This window comes from Scardinius erythrophthalmus, assembly GCF_964197995.2.
Source record: "Scardinius erythrophthalmus genome assembly, chromosome: 7".
NCBI lineage: Eukaryota > Metazoa > Chordata > Actinopteri > Cypriniformes > Leuciscidae > Scardinius > Scardinius erythrophthalmus.
The window spans coordinates 11,965,271-11,980,841 of NC_138227.1; the positions used below are offsets into that span (position 1 = coordinate 11,965,271).

A 15,571-nucleotide genomic window follows, 5' to 3' on the forward strand; every position below is an offset into this window, starting at 1 on the left:
AAACACATACAATTAAAAATAAATAAATAGAGGCCCAATGTGCTTCACTGGTAAGAAGAATATAAAACCATTTATAGACTAAATAAATAAATGCAGCCCAATGTGCTTCTCATGTCAGAACATAGGCGCCGATCCCGTGGGTGCACCATGGAAAAATACGAGATATTCTCCATTGATTTTAACCAATAAAAAATCGATTGCAGCTTTCAGACATGATTATCTTCACCTTTTTAAAATAGTTTATTTGAGGCGTTATTTTAATGAAAAATGTCAAGAGCGCATACAAGCAATGCGCGAGCACAAATCTCTCAACCCGCAGGCGGATTTCCTTCACTCTCGCACAAAACTGGTTGCGCATTCTCAAATATACAGTCTCATGGCTCTTGTCTGCTCTGGCTCAGATATAACGTGTGCGCGCTCAAACTCAAACTCTCTGCTTGCTTTTTCTCTAGAATGGTCTTCTCTCCTGGATTTAATGTTGCCAGAAGCTTACAATCACTAGACTTTCACGATTGACGGACGAAATAACAACGTTTACCTTTAAATTCTAAATAAATTACGGATTTATTTCATGAGATAGCATTTTCAAGCTGATTTTAGTCAACCAGTTCTCAAGTTATTTTATTATTTAATAGTTATTTTTGAGTTAAGTACTTATTAAATTATTTTATTTACTGAACCGCAACTGATCATTAGATATCAGCGAGAGCGTGAGTCGCGACGACACTCATGGAAAGAATGAGCTTTTGTATGGTTGGTAACATAGGTGTAATTTGTGGGTGGGACCTTTGGGCTCAGCAAACATCAAGAGCCTGTCTGGAAACATTAAGGCAAGACTCTGCCTTTACTTCTTCACTGACATGTATGTGTGTATGTCTCACCTTCAGTGTGGAGATAACTTCATCGCTTTTCTCGTTGGGGCTGGTGGTAATGGAGTATCGAGGGTTGCGGTCAGGGTCAATAACAGTGTCGCCTCGCTCCCAGCGGATGATGATGGGGTACTCACCCCGGGCGGTGCAGTTTAACTCCTTGTTCTGCCCTTTTATGGCCATGGTGGTGTTTGGGTGGGATGTGATCATAGCTGGAACTGTATAAAAAGATGGTATAGGAGGTAAATATATGTGAAGGAAAGAGTGAATTTAAAAAGAGGCAAAGGTCAGTGTGACTTTAACCAGACACCTGGTGTTCTTATAGCAGTGAGCGTTAGTGTTTGCATTTCTCTAACTCCTCAATCACTTTTTCACACTCTCTCGCTCACTCAATCCTCCCGAGTAACTCTTCTCTAGTGCTGCCTCACACACACACACACACACACACACACACACACACACACACACACACACACACACACACACACACACACACACACACACACACACACACACACACACACACACACACACACACACACACACACACACACACACACACACACACAAAAACACAATATCGATCTGAGGAGGGTTCCGCTGTTTTGTTTTCATCACTTATTCATTCCCTCCCTTCCAACGAGTGAAACGGATAGAATTGAGGGAGGCAGAACAGAGGAACGATTCAATCAATAACACCAACACTGAATCAGAGAGAGAGAGAGAGAGAGAGAGAGAGAGAGAGAGAGAGAGAGAGAGAGAGAGAGAGAGAGAGAGAGAGAGAGAGAGAGAGAGAGAGAGAGAGAGAGAGAGAGAGAGAGAGAGAGAGAGAGAGAGAGAGAGAGAGAGAGAGAGAGAGAGAGAGAGAGAGAGAGAGAGAGAGAGAGAGACGAATTCACTGATAAAAAGTTGGATGCTATAAACAAAGAGCTGCATGATATCCACATGAAAATTTACAAATCATTTGTATACTATCTCATGTTAGGGTAAGTAAACTTATCCTTCCAATCCTACCTATTTATGGCATTTTTGATCCTTTTCACTGAGATAAATGCTCAAGAAAGCCTTCATTTATTAAAAAAATAATAATCTATTTTCATAAAGTTGATATTTTACCCCAAAAATAATAATAATAAAAATACTATTTTGCATAAATAAATTTGTAGCATAGATTTTTGCTTAAATAGTTAGTAGCCTAATGCCAAATAATCTTTAAAAGTACAATTGTGAATGTACGCCATACATCATGGTAGTAGTTATTGTATAAATCTTTTTTTTTTGTATTACAGTAATGAGAAATATTTATATTGCATTAAACATTATGCCCATTAAAAAGTTCATTTGTAAAGTACAGTTGTAAGCATACTCTATATATTGAAATTCAATTATAATAATGTTAATAAAATAATATTCCGAGGACATGATAATGTCAATGAGAATAACTTGAGATTCATTCATATTTGGGGTGAAAAAAACAACCCTAAAATAAAAAAATCTCCATCATCTTTATGGAAAATATATGCTTTAATTTCTTATATATATTTATTTATTTTTTGGATTATAAGGTGAAATACCACCTGGACATTTCTTCATAAGATTCAACGGAGTAGAATGTTCTGGCTGAGTGTTAAAGAATACACTGGTGGATGAGGTTTGTTTAAATGTGGTCAGGACTGTAAGTGAAGCCTAGGGCAGTGTTGCGTGGATGGGAGTTTTCCGCACTCTACATTATGTGAAGGATCAATAATATGGATGTGGACAGAACAGATTGTGTGTCCGAACTAACGATCAGTCATGAGATGACCTTACGGATTCCATTGTAATGTTCTATTAATCTAAATGAGCTTTCTACACTTGAATCTGTTGTTTTGGTACTCTTGCTCTTATTATGAGCCGTTTACACACACACACACACACACACACACACACACACACACACACACACACACACACACACACACACACACACACACACACACACACACACACACACACACACACACACACACACACACACACACACACACACACACACACACACACACCGTAACTCCTGCCAATTCTAGCTACTATATAAAAAAGTCAAAGGCTTCTTGTATTTCTTGCCTTAGTGTGACTGATATATCATAACCTGGGTCATTAGTTTGAGTGACAAAGTGTGACAGATGCAGGTGTATGTGTGTCTCTGTATGTGTGTGTGTAGAGGTGGAGTGTTGTGTGTGAGTGTGTCCACTCAAGCATTCCAAACCCTTCCCGCAGGCATCAGTCTGAGACGTGAAAGCCCATCTGAGGGCCGTTCTTAAACAAAGACCTCAAACACACACCACTGCAAACCACCCCAAAGACTGCAGGTCAAATCACAATCAAATTTCCACAAATCTAGAGTGATGGGAATCCAAAATACGGCTTTATTTTTATGCCATGGTTTAATAAAATATTGAACTATTAGTACATTTTCTGATATTCAAAGATTCTAGCAAAGGATTCTACAGATATGCCCTGAAACCAGATGAGCTACATGTCAGGCAAAAATTAGGCAGCAAAATAATGTTGCCTTCTAAGAAAACTTGTTTAGCTCAAAATCAAAAGCAGTGCTGTATGTATCTTCACAAGCGAGGTATTCTCAGAATTTTTATTCAAGATGTTTGATGGAATCAAGGAAAATGCTAATCAAGGAAAAGTATTGCTAATATATATATATTTATATAAATATAGCTGCGAGCAGCGATGAAGGGCTCAAGCCGGCGCTACCGCCACCCCGGTGCCTTTAGGGAAAGGCACCGGGGTTGCAGTGCCACCGGCTTGGGCCCGTAATCGCTGCTCGCAGCTATATTATATTTTTGAAACTTTACAGAGCATCAAGGCTTGAGCTTAGCAACATGTCAACATTAAACTCTATATTTTTAATGTAAAAGTGGGAACAGCCATTTGTACCTTGAATGTGCTTCCACTGTCAGTAGTGTCCAGTTATTTCAGCTGTACAAAAAAGTACGTTGCAACTTGATATTGAAACTGGAATTTGTTATATTAATTATCGTAACAGTTTTACCATTTACTGGACTTTCTTTCCATTTTCCTATAGTTTTAAATCATACTGTTGTTTTGGTTTGATTAAAACATTCACAATGTTTCATGGGATGAGTAGTTAATTTCTTCATAAATGTATTTAAGTACACATCCTTGCACTTTTGTCTTTTGTCAATTTAAACTTGTCCTTTTGTCCATATATACGGTACATTTTTGCATTCAATCAGTGTAGCAATATTGTGATTTATTTCTAAACTTTACTTTGGTTCATGGCTTAGAACTCTTTATTGAAGAACTCCAACTGAGAAAATAAATGTTAAAATTACTTCTGGTACCAAGGCTACTGAAAAAGTGGGTGGTCTGTTTCACTCTATTGTAATAAACTCAAACTAGGCACTTTGCATGCCTCATGTGAGGATCGCTGTTTGCATAAGCAACCATTAAAAGAGTTATAGCCAATGAATAGTGTTTCAAAACCATAACTTGTTAGGTTCCATGATGGTTAAGATGCATCTTTAGAAGATAGATGCCTTTGTAGATATTGAGGTAGCTCACTAGGTTTTGGAAAAGAGCTAATGTCATTATGTGTAAAGATGTACTGTATATGAGTGGTCAGACGCACTTTTAACGGTGAGCATCATGCTCTTGCTGATGTCGGACCCCACTCCATTGCTGGCCTGACACAGGTAGTATCCCCGATCTTCCTCTAGAACGTGGCGGATCAGCAGAGAACCATTGGACAGGATCTGGATGCGACCCGTCAGTGGAACTGGGTGGTACTGCTGGGGGTTCCCTATACCTTCAGAATCAAGATGAAGACAGTTTTGATTGTGGCTCATCATCAGCTCATGAAAACTTGGTGAAAAAGATGTTACCTTTGGCATGCTTCCAGACAACTTTGGGAGGAGGGTACCCTTTCACAGAGCAGTTCAGAACCTCTGACTTGCCATAGATCCCATCCTGGTTATTGGGCTGAACCAGAAAACCAGGGGGAACTATAATGAAGAACATATATTTCAGGAAAGGAGATAACAATTGATTGGTTTAGCCAAATTTCCTGGAACAACATTTGGTCAAACAAACATTGTCCAAACCATAGCACCAACCCTAACCAAGTAATCCTGGGCCAGAACCATTTTCTAATTGGTGAAATCTTATCCCACTACATTCCCCATTAACTCTTGCTCACCTGTTACAATGAGTTGTCTCTCTGAACTGACAGTTGCTGCGTCGTTGCTTGCAATACAGGTGTAGTTTCCGTTGTGCTCAAGCGAAACTTTCGAGATCTGAAGGGAACTCATGAACTCCTTGGTTTCGATGGTGACTCCTGATGTTCCCGACACAATCTCCTGCCCATCCTTCCTCCAGGTGATCCGGATTGGCATGTCTCCGGAGGACACCACGCACGCTATGTACATCAGCTTACCAATGGAGGTGGGAGGGAAGTCAAAGGGCTGGATGAGGGGAGGAACTGATGGAGGAAGAGAACAAGCGAGAGATCTATCAAAATTCAAACCTTCATGGTCTGCAATGTAACACTGACCCCATCACCCTCCAAAAATGCACACGCACATACACGCTCACACACATCCCACCCCTCCAGCCCATAATAGCTGCTCTAATTAGAGCCCAATTGGCATGGGGAATAATGGCATTGCCATGGAAACAGAGGTGGGGGGCTCCATCGGAGACATCTGGGGGATTTAATCTGGGGCTCGTTAAAATTCAGCTAATTAAATCAGAGACATGACAAGACAAGCAGCACACTATACTGACTTCACACTGGAGTCAGTGTTCGGTTGTACCGGTACACACACTCATGCAAACGCACACACTAGACCTCGCTGTCTTTGTACCAGGAGCTGTAGCCCCTTGTATGGACACACATGGTGAAGTGAAGATTCAAAACCCAACATCAGAGCGACCTCACTTTTATTTAGATTTAACGTACTAGAAATAACACCCCCACACATACACACATGCTAAGTACACTGGGTAATTGATGAATGGTTGTAATGCTGCAGAAGGCCTGTAATCCTGTTAATCAGAGGCTATTAGTGGTGTGCTTTCTCTCAGGGTCTTTGTGCCAGCGGATGGGAAAGACCATCCCAACCTTCACCAACCGCCTACAGCTTAAATATACACTAATTCTAATGCAAAACACACTCCGTTTACCAAAATACACTCATTCTGCCATAGTAAACCACTACACTTTCTGAAGAAATGTGAAAGATGAAGAACTGTATAATGGGCATCCTTTCATTGAAGAAGCATGTTATCAAGAAATGCCAAACCTCAAACGGAGGTTGGTGAGGTTTTTTTTTTTTTTTTTTGGAAATTCTCCAAAAAATCAAGATACCCTGCTGACTAGGCTCAAGTCCAAAAATCCTCTCAGGGCAGTCTCTTCACACCAAATTCAATGTTACTAAATTACATTAAAAATAAAGTTTCACACTAAAACAATTTACACCAAGTCCTTTTTTTTTCATTCTCTATGGACACCTAAATGAATCATTAAGCATATGAACAATTAAAAAAAGAGGACCAACAAAATGAAATAAATAAAACAGAATGAAAATGCATAAATACAGTACAATATTTCAGACTTTTCGAACACATTGTCTAGGCACATTAGTTAAACTAAATCTAATGGGTCTCAAAGCTTAAGTCTTTAAAAAAAGTTTGGATAGCTGGAAAAAGAAAATAGATGTTTCAGAATTGGTGTGAAGCTTAAAATAAATCCAATCTGACTAATGGACATTAATGCATCATACTTGATGCACATACAAAAAATTAGGGATGTCCCAATCAACCGATCCAATCTGAGTCATTGAATATCGAGTATCTGCCAATACTGAGTTTTGATCCAATACTTCGGCCTCAAATGTAAAAAAGGAGCAACTAACCCTATAATATCCAATATAGCAATTACTATAGTAATTAGTAATATAATATATATATTCACACACTGTATACAGATATTGATAGATGTGAACATCTGTTACAATGGTAGACATCGTAAACAGACTGTGTGGTCACAATTATGAATATGGGTCTACTGATAAAAACTTATTGTATTTTATATGTACAATCAGCAGAATAATTGCAACCAAAAGAAAAAAAAAAGTGGATTTAAGGTTAGAAAGCATGAAGCTCACGGTGTCAGAATGCCAATCTGTCAGTCAAGTCCGAAGCAAGTCGCAACCCATTGCAACGAAGTCAGATAGTCTGACGGAAGATAAAAATAAACAGTAAAAAAAAGTGTGCATCAAATATGCTAAACGTGTGAGAGTGACGCGCTAGAACATGTCTTCATTGGTTCTCACGTGTGACACATGCACATTTGAGCTTCCTCTTTCTTTCATTTATGACAGTTGGCAAACCCACTTGAAGGTGCATACCATAGATGTGTATACGTAGATTATGCATTCGACCACTCAAGACACGTCGGCGCACCCGCCATCTTGGAACTGTCAGCGTGTCGCCACTCACAGTAAGAATCAATGATGCCACAAAATTGCGCAGCTTCTGGTTGTGCAGACATTTAAATTCCCAAATAAATGGGATAATAATCTTTCACAGGTGAGAATGTGTTAGTTTGTGTTTTTATATGTATTAACTCGATATTACAGGTTTTTACTATTGTACTTTTTAATGTTTTTACTTTTACAATGATAACTTTTTAATGTCATGTTAGCTGATGCCTTTGTCTTGTATTGTGTTGATATAGCAACATTATCTGCAGAAATCTATTGCAGATATAGATAATCATACATGCGTCTAATTATTGGTTGCAGACACACAGTCAACTTGCTCTCGTATGTTCACGAACTGGCTTTGACCATTCCAATATGGCAGATGGCTTACGTACTGTATAGCGACCCATAGAAACATCCGCTAATGAGGCATCTCTGTTCTGCTAAAAAGGTTTATTGCAAAGTGTTATCATTTTTATGGTATTTATATTTTTAAAAATGTGTATGTAAAAATGTGCTCTATGTAAAAAACGTGATCTACAGTAGATGGTGGTTTTGCTTGCATAAATAGCCATATTAGCCTTATGACTTTGTGTTTTAGAGAATTAATTTGTTTGGTATTTACAGTGCTTGTGCCCATTGGGAATTATATCCAAAGTTAAGATACCTGAGTTAAAAAAAAAAAAAAAAAAAAAGTTTTTTTTTTTTTTTTTTTACATATTTGATATTTGATGATGATTATATCTAAATAGGTGTGAAGGATTTTATACTAAATCCAAAATGTCTAATAAACACAAAGTTATAGCCTATATTTAAAATATCACAATTTCCCACACGCACAAAAAAACTATTTACTGTACATAATGGAGAATTTTTATTAGTCTCTGACAATAATAGATTATACGGATCATTGTTAAAATGTCAGACTTGGTATGAAAGAGTTCACACTAAATCTTAAAAACAAAAACAAAGATATAACATATTTATGAAGTTTTGTACATTTTTTACACTTAAAAACCTGTAAATAAATAGGTCCTTAATCAAATGTAGATTGCCCATTTGACCTTTTTTAAGGGGCCATAAACGTACCCTAAATAATTGTTAGTAAGCACTAACCTTTGACAGTGACGTAGACAGTCTGGCTGATGGAGAGCTGGGGTTGGATGAGCACACTGCACTGATACGCCCCCTCATCCATTCCCTTCTGCACATCGCTCAACTTCAGAGTACCATTCTCGTACACCACCTGGCGATGGTTGTCTGGCAATGGCACTATATCTTTATACCACTTGATGGAGTAATAGGGGTAACCAATCACACGACAGTTAATAAAAGTGTTGCGACCCGCCACGGCCGTGATGTTCCGCATGGCCCGGATACTTGGAGGACCTGCAAGAGAGAGAAAAGCGAGAGCAAGGAAGAGAGAGAGAGAGAGAAGAGAGAGAGAGAGAGAGAGAGAGAGAGAGAGAGAGAGACAGAGAGAGAGGGTGGAAGGAAGGAAGGAAGGAAGGAAGACAAAAAAGAGGGAGAATGTGGCGGATAGAAAAGGGTAAAAGAAAAGGATTTGAGAAAGAGTGGGAGATGGAAGACCAGGTTTTGCATGGACATTTTGGGTAAAGAAGGGAGAAATGTGGGAGGAAGAAAGCAGAAGAGCAAGTGGTGGAGGGGGAGGTGGGGGGTTAGAATGCCCTTGGTCTTCACAGCACAGATTGTGGTGTAATAAGTGTGTGGATCTAAAGTTTCAATGTGGCTTGTACCGTATCCTTGCTCAGAGCTTGGCACAAAGGACCATGCCTTTATAAATTCAGCAACTGAATGAGGTGTGTTTCTGCAGTTACATTAATATGCCAAGTTAATGGATTTAACGGTAAGGCTATGTGTGGCGTAATCTTAACAATAAAATACTAACCTAATGTGTTTGTGTAGGCAGAGTGAAAATACAACATTACATTTCATAGCAATGTCCCAAAATACACATTTAAAGGATTGAGGACTGCGAGAGCAGAGGCCTTAGAATTATTTTAGTGAAACTGTGCCATGTTAGCCTGCTAATAGCTAAATCAGTTAAGTTTAATGAGCTAAATGCTGAACAGCTACTGAATTTGAAAAGTAATTCTACACTGTTTTGGTGACACTTTTTATTGGAACTGGTCAGTAGTAGTCTGAAGTCTGAGGCGGCATTGGAGTTTTCCAAGTCACTGCACTGACCTAATGAAAAAACAGCTTAAATAAGCCTAAGCTGTTAGATTGTTTTCAAGCTGGTCAGTTTTGATGGTTTTGATGGCCAGCTTCAATCAGCAAAAAAAAAAACATAGGCTTGTTTATGCAATTTTTTAGCAGGCTGTTGATTGCTAGTAAGCGTTCCTGCTTGACTTCAGTTTCATGAAATGGATAACATGAGCTCCACTATCTGGTAGTCACTGTGCATTTGCATAAAGTTTGCTCAAATTTGTAAAAAATTTTTTCTCTAGTAACCTCAAATCACCAACTAACTTGCTCTGTCGCTGCAAAACACTGTCAGTGCGAATGCCCTTTCATGTGATTAGCATATGCTAACAGCTTCTGGTTCTTGCTAGCAAGAACAGTCATCGCCGAATTTGAAAAGGTTAATAATGACCAATTCGTGTTTGTTTTCTTTTCTTTGTTTTGGGGAAAAAGACATGGCCGACTTTCTTCAGGACTCTGCTCTCAGATCACACACGAGGATGGAGGGGTATACGAACGAATGGATGGTGAAACACTGTGAAGGTTTGAATGGCCAATGCCCGAGGATGCAGAAAGAAAAAAGCAGACAAGGTGGCTTAGGTGTAAAAAAGAGGAACCAATAGCACAAGGTACGAAGACGTAGAAGGACATTTTGTTTCCCTCAAAATGGAGGGCGGATCGGCTTATAAATCGTCGATGGGGCATATGGAGATTTTATGCACACAAATATTCTCATCCTCTCTAACAGCCCACTCCTCAACCTCGTATATCTCTCTTCTTCTGTTGCTCTCTCTCCCTTTCTCTCAGCTCAGCGTGCGTTGTGCTTTGAAGTCACCGCTCTGACAAGTCAACCCTGATGTATTATTCAAGAAGACTGTCGCACAGTATCCCTCTTCTCTCTTCTTCACAGTTATTCTCTGGCTGTCTTTCTATTTCTCTATTTTTCTTTTGTTCTCAAACATAATATATGAATGTATGAACTTAGATAAGGATCCAGACAGTAACTGAGCAACTCTATTGTAACGTTCGCAGGAAGAATGGGCCTTATTGCTCACGGGTGTCTGTGTTTGTTAAATATTGTGTTGCGAAACTATCATCTCAAAAATAAATGTGTGTGCGTGAGATGGATAAGAGTATGTGGTAAAGTCAATGCTGTCAGTTTTCATGAGCGCACTGCGGTCAGAGTGTATTAGTCAGGCGGTGGTGTTTTAAGACTATATGAGTGTGTCCATGAGCATTGGGATCATTCAGAGTGTGTGTGCACTAACTGTGGCTTCCTGGCACGGGGTCTCATTCTCACTGCAATGATTGTTCTGGCATGTCTCCTTAAAGCAGACAGATATGTCATAACTGAACATTTCAGAGAGATAGAGAGAGGAAGAGAGGGTGAATTCAACAGGCCTGTCAACCCGACTCAATCTCACTCAGACGGCACGCCCACCGACCGCCCACAGACAGTTCACCAACCGTCTGATGCATATTATGCACAAAACTGTCTCGATCTGGCAAACCTAATCTGATTGGCGCACTGGGTTTTATTTGTCTGCCTGGACACAAAGTCTTTGTTTACAAGGTATTGGGTTGACAAAACAAGCACAGCTGAGGATGAAATAATTACTGGAATTGTCAGGTAAGTGGCATCAGATCTTTAAAAAGATATTCAGAGCTGAGGCCTGTTATTTCTCTCTTCCAAATCTACAAAAACATTTTTTGTTTGGAAAGACGTTTCTTCAGCTGATCAATCACGTTATTGTTAAGCAACAGCACAATCCATTGAACGCACTATATTCTATCCCTCACAGCCTTGTTTGATATCTGTCAAAAATGAAGGCGTTATGGCGTTACCCTGACTATGGTCCTCTGAAATCCCATTACGTCATAATACGAAAAAAAGATCTGTCACTACTTCTGTTTTCCATTCCTACTTACATTTTTTTCCACACTAGTCTTTTATTATGATATAATCTAAAAAATTGTCCACTAATCTTATTTTATCTCCACTTCTCCGCTCGCCTCTACACTTCTCTCCTTCTCCACTGCTCTCTCATCTGGTCTCTGCTCTGCTCCTCTAATACCCTGTAATTTTTCTCCTTTCCCTCCCCTTCTCTGAGTTGTTTCTCTCCTCTCATCTTGTCTTTGCTCCACTTCTCTCCTATCCTCTGAGATTCTATCCTCTTCATTTCTTCTTTAAGTTTTTGCCTCTTCATTTCTCCACTTTTGTCGTCTCTTATCTTTTCTAATCAAAGTATTTTCCCTCGCTTCTCCACCATTTCTACTCATCTTTTCTCCTCTCAGTCTGGTTTCATAGCTGACGTGTCTCTTTTCTCTTTGGCGTGATGGCATCTCCCTGTTGCCAGCTCTCCACTCTGTCCCAGAACAGCCAGGACACCACACGTGTGCCAGCCAGCCGGCGACATTGAGACAGAGACACCGTGTATGTGTGAAAGAGAGGAACAAAGACTCAGCAGATGGAGAGACGAACAGGAGAAGTGGAAAGATACAGAGAACACAAACAAATGATCTGACAGTAGAAAGAATGCTGTTCAAGATGAGAAAATGCACAGGTGACAGTGCTGCGATGAACAAACAACATAAGACGCTCCACCCACACACATACCCCAACCCCCCCCCCCCCACACACACACACAGTGACATTTGAGTTGATCAGAAGCGATGACATCTGGACTTGAGATGAGGTGAAGGAGTTCAGGGGTCAGGGGTCGGGGAGGTGGCGGGTTATAACCCTAAACGTCTGAGATTGAAAAGTAGACAGGCACCTCTTACGTTTATGCGCGCTTGGTACTCGGCGCTACCGGCCGAGTTGCGTGCGGCGCAGCGGTACACGCCCCCATCGCGGATCTGGGGGTTGGTGACATTCACGTGCGAGACAGTGGAGCCGTCGGAGAGCGTGTACTGGCTGGCCCGGTGCGCCGAGTCCCGCGCTACCGGCTCGTCGTCCAGCGTCCAGGTGATGGTGGGGGGAGGGGCGCCTTTGGCTGCACACATGAGAGAGAAGGGCTCGCCAGGGGCTACCACGCGCTCACTGAAAGACGAGACGATCCGTGGGGTGCCGTCTGACAGGAAAAAGAGAGAGAAATACAGATAGAAGACTTCATAATCTTTGAAAAGCACACTGCTGAAAAATTTCATACGAACAGAAACATTTTTCAAGAGTGATTCAAAAACGGTAAATGTTATGTCACTAATGTTGTATTGCACCATGAAACTGTGTCCTAACCAGATATATGACACTGAAAAAAGCAAGTCAATTTGTTCAAATCATTTTAAACTGAATTTTTGAATATTTTGTCTGAACCAAATTTAAATGCATTCAATAAATTTAAATTGTAAAACCGTAAAATGCATGTTTTCTTGATCCAGATTTTTACAGATCACTAGGGATCTGCTCTTTTTTTTCCAGATGCTTGGTTTCTTTCTGTTTCTGTAAATTAAAAACCAAATATATTCTGATAGACTGTTATGCATTTGCGTTGTGCAATATTTCATTTTCATTATGAACAGCAAAAGAACCTGTTACTGGAAACTTGTCGTGTCATGCCTGTGTAGGACATAGTGTAACTTGCTTAAAAATAATAGTAATCTAATTTTGGAACTTTGATGCAAAAAAATGTATTTAACCACTGCAGAGTTAGAATCCGAATCACAACCTTTAGCGCCGTCCCATTATCCACTCACCCTCAAGCAGTATGATGGAGAAGTCCTGTGCAGTCTGACCCTTGCGAGTGGCAAAGCACTGATATGCCCCTGAGTGTCTTTTCTGGGCTGCCGTGATGAAGAGTGTCTCGTTGTGGGCACCCTGGATGGAGAAGTGCTGGTCGGGCACGATGGGTTCTGTGTTGCGGAACCAGGAGACGGTAAAGTGGGGCGAGCCCTGAACAGCACATGAAAGAATCACTGTGCTGCTAATGCCTGTTTTCAGGTTCTTGGGGGATAAAGTGACTCTCAGAGGCTCTGTGGAGAAAGAGAGAAAGAAAGGTTTTTTGAGTCTGAGGGTATTCTTTTAGAGTAAAAGTTTAAATTATGTTGTGCCTTATCAGTCCTATGTTTTTGTGACAGACAGATAGATAGATAGATAGATAGATAGATAGATAGATAGATAGATAGATAGATAGATAGATAGATAGATAGATAGATAGATAGATAGATAGATAGATAGATAGATAGATGGAGAGAGCGAGAGAAAATGTCAGTGAGCAATAAGGCAGCTGGTGTTATGTGCTGGAGGCCTTTGTGCATGATGGTGTGTGTGTGTGTGTGTGTGTGTGTGTGTGTGTGTATGTATGTATTTGTGTGTGCCCTCCGCTCCTCCTGTCCTGTCAGAATCTGTGTGAGCACACTGGTGTGATGTGCCCACTGGCTAAAAGTCCAAATGTCCACCCCACCTCCCATTCTTTTATTCCCCTCTTCCTTTCACATTAAGACTCCAGCTAATACCATCCCACTGGTCTAAGATCCCTCCCCATGTCTGCACATACACCCATTTCTGGTAAAACAGGGGTCAGACTGGAGAGGCCACAACAGTCTTCCTGTCCTCTCATATATTGCTTTCTCTGAAAGTCACAGAGAAGGTGGCAGAGGCCTATCAGTGTGCCAAAATCACTTAAACACAAATGTGCTTCTTGCTTATTCTCTGGTGTAATCCGTTCGATATCTCTTTCTCCCTATAACACAGTTGCACAGGAGATAAGGGGCATTAGATTGGTTCGATGGCATGGTGTTGAACCTACTTGACCTGGACCCTCTCCTTTGTATGAAAGGTTTTGGATATTCCAGGACTTTGTTAAAGATGGACGAATAAATCACTCCATAAACTGACACCCAACTGGTGACCCAGATCCACTGGCCCTGTTTTTTTCATGATTGGGTTAACCCTTCTACTTCAAATGGTGAGTACTTCAATAGGGCAGCCAAAACTCTGGGGCAAGAGTCCTCATCCCTGTTCCTGGAGTTCCAACTCCAACACACCTAAGCCAGCAAATCAAGTTCTTTGGATTCAGTTGAAAATCACAGGTAGGTTAATTGAAAGCAATGTCAGAACTAATCTTTCTGTAGGAAGGTTGATCTCCAGAACCAAGGATGAGGACACCTGCTACAGGGTTTTGGTTTCTGCTTTGGGGAATAGAGTAGGTGGGCTATTGCTTTGAAGTTGCACGTTCCTGTATCTTCTGTTAGTTTTTGAACAACATTTACAGTTTACAGTTTACAACATTTCTAAGCCTAACCACAGCTCTATCCATATGCATAATTATGACTGTTTGATAGGAATGTTGTTCAATGACCAACAAGTTGATTCAGCAACATGTCCTTTTTGATGAAACCAGTGAAAAGGATGATAAGATTTTGCAAAGTATACATGTTGAAAGAACATTCTCGTTGAACAAAAATAATCCCTAACCCCAGGATGCTGATCCAAGAACATATCTAAAAATTAAAGGGTGAAGGTAGCTTGTTTTTTTTTTAAAAGCTTGCATTTTTTCCCTCATCAAAAGTATAATGGTGATGTTATATGTAATCTACTCCTGCCCTACCACTAGTCCTTTTTGTCACTCCCCTCTTTCCCTTTATTCCTATTTTATTTCCTTACCGATGACGTTAAGGTGTCCTGTGACCTCTTTGGAGCCGAAGCTGTTGGTGACTTCACAGATGTAGTTTCCGGAGTCTTCCAGGCGGAGATCGCTGATTGTGAGGCCGGTCAGTCGCCGCGTCCAGCGGGAGTCAGCAGGAAGCGGCCTCCCATCCTTCAGCCAGCGGATGGTAGGGTTGGGGTACCCGGAGGCGATGCATGGCAACTCTATGCTGCGCCCCACTTGTACCTCTCCTGACTGGAAACTGTCCATCACAGAAGGCGGGGATTCAGTGGGGTCTAAAGAAAGAGAGAAAGCAATAATATCTAATTACAACAACAATTTACATACATACATCTTAAAGGGATAGTTCACTTTGAAATAAAATTTTGGTATGTTTTAGCTTACC

The 15,571-nt window shown here is 40.5% G+C and overlaps 1 protein-coding gene across 4 annotated transcripts in view; it reads right to left on the bottom strand.

The window, feature by feature from the left end:
- The window catches only part of dscaml1 (Down syndrome cell adhesion molecule like 1), a gene marked incomplete at its 3' end in the record, with an annotated part of 104,388 nt that overhangs the window by 26,760 nt on the left and 62,057 nt on the right, over positions 1 to 15,571 (bottom strand). For all 4 annotated transcript variants that reach the window (XM_081369795.1, XM_081369794.1, XM_081369793.1 and 1 more), the window contains exons 3-10: positions 15,183 to 15,461; positions 13,274 to 13,549; positions 12,355 to 12,651; positions 8,489 to 8,761; positions 5,086 to 5,367; positions 4,772 to 4,891; positions 4,519 to 4,695; positions 882 to 1,087 (exon numbers count right to left, since the gene is read on the bottom strand). In XM_081369795.1, coding sequence (XP_081225921.1) covers positions 882 to 1,087; positions 4,519 to 4,695; positions 4,772 to 4,891; positions 5,086 to 5,367; positions 8,489 to 8,761; positions 12,355 to 12,651; positions 13,274 to 13,549; positions 15,183 to 15,461 — 1,910 coding nt within the window. The remainder of the gene's footprint in view (positions 1 to 881; positions 1,088 to 4,518; positions 4,696 to 4,771; positions 4,892 to 5,085; positions 5,368 to 8,488; positions 8,762 to 12,354; positions 12,652 to 13,273; positions 13,550 to 15,182; positions 15,462 to 15,571) is intronic.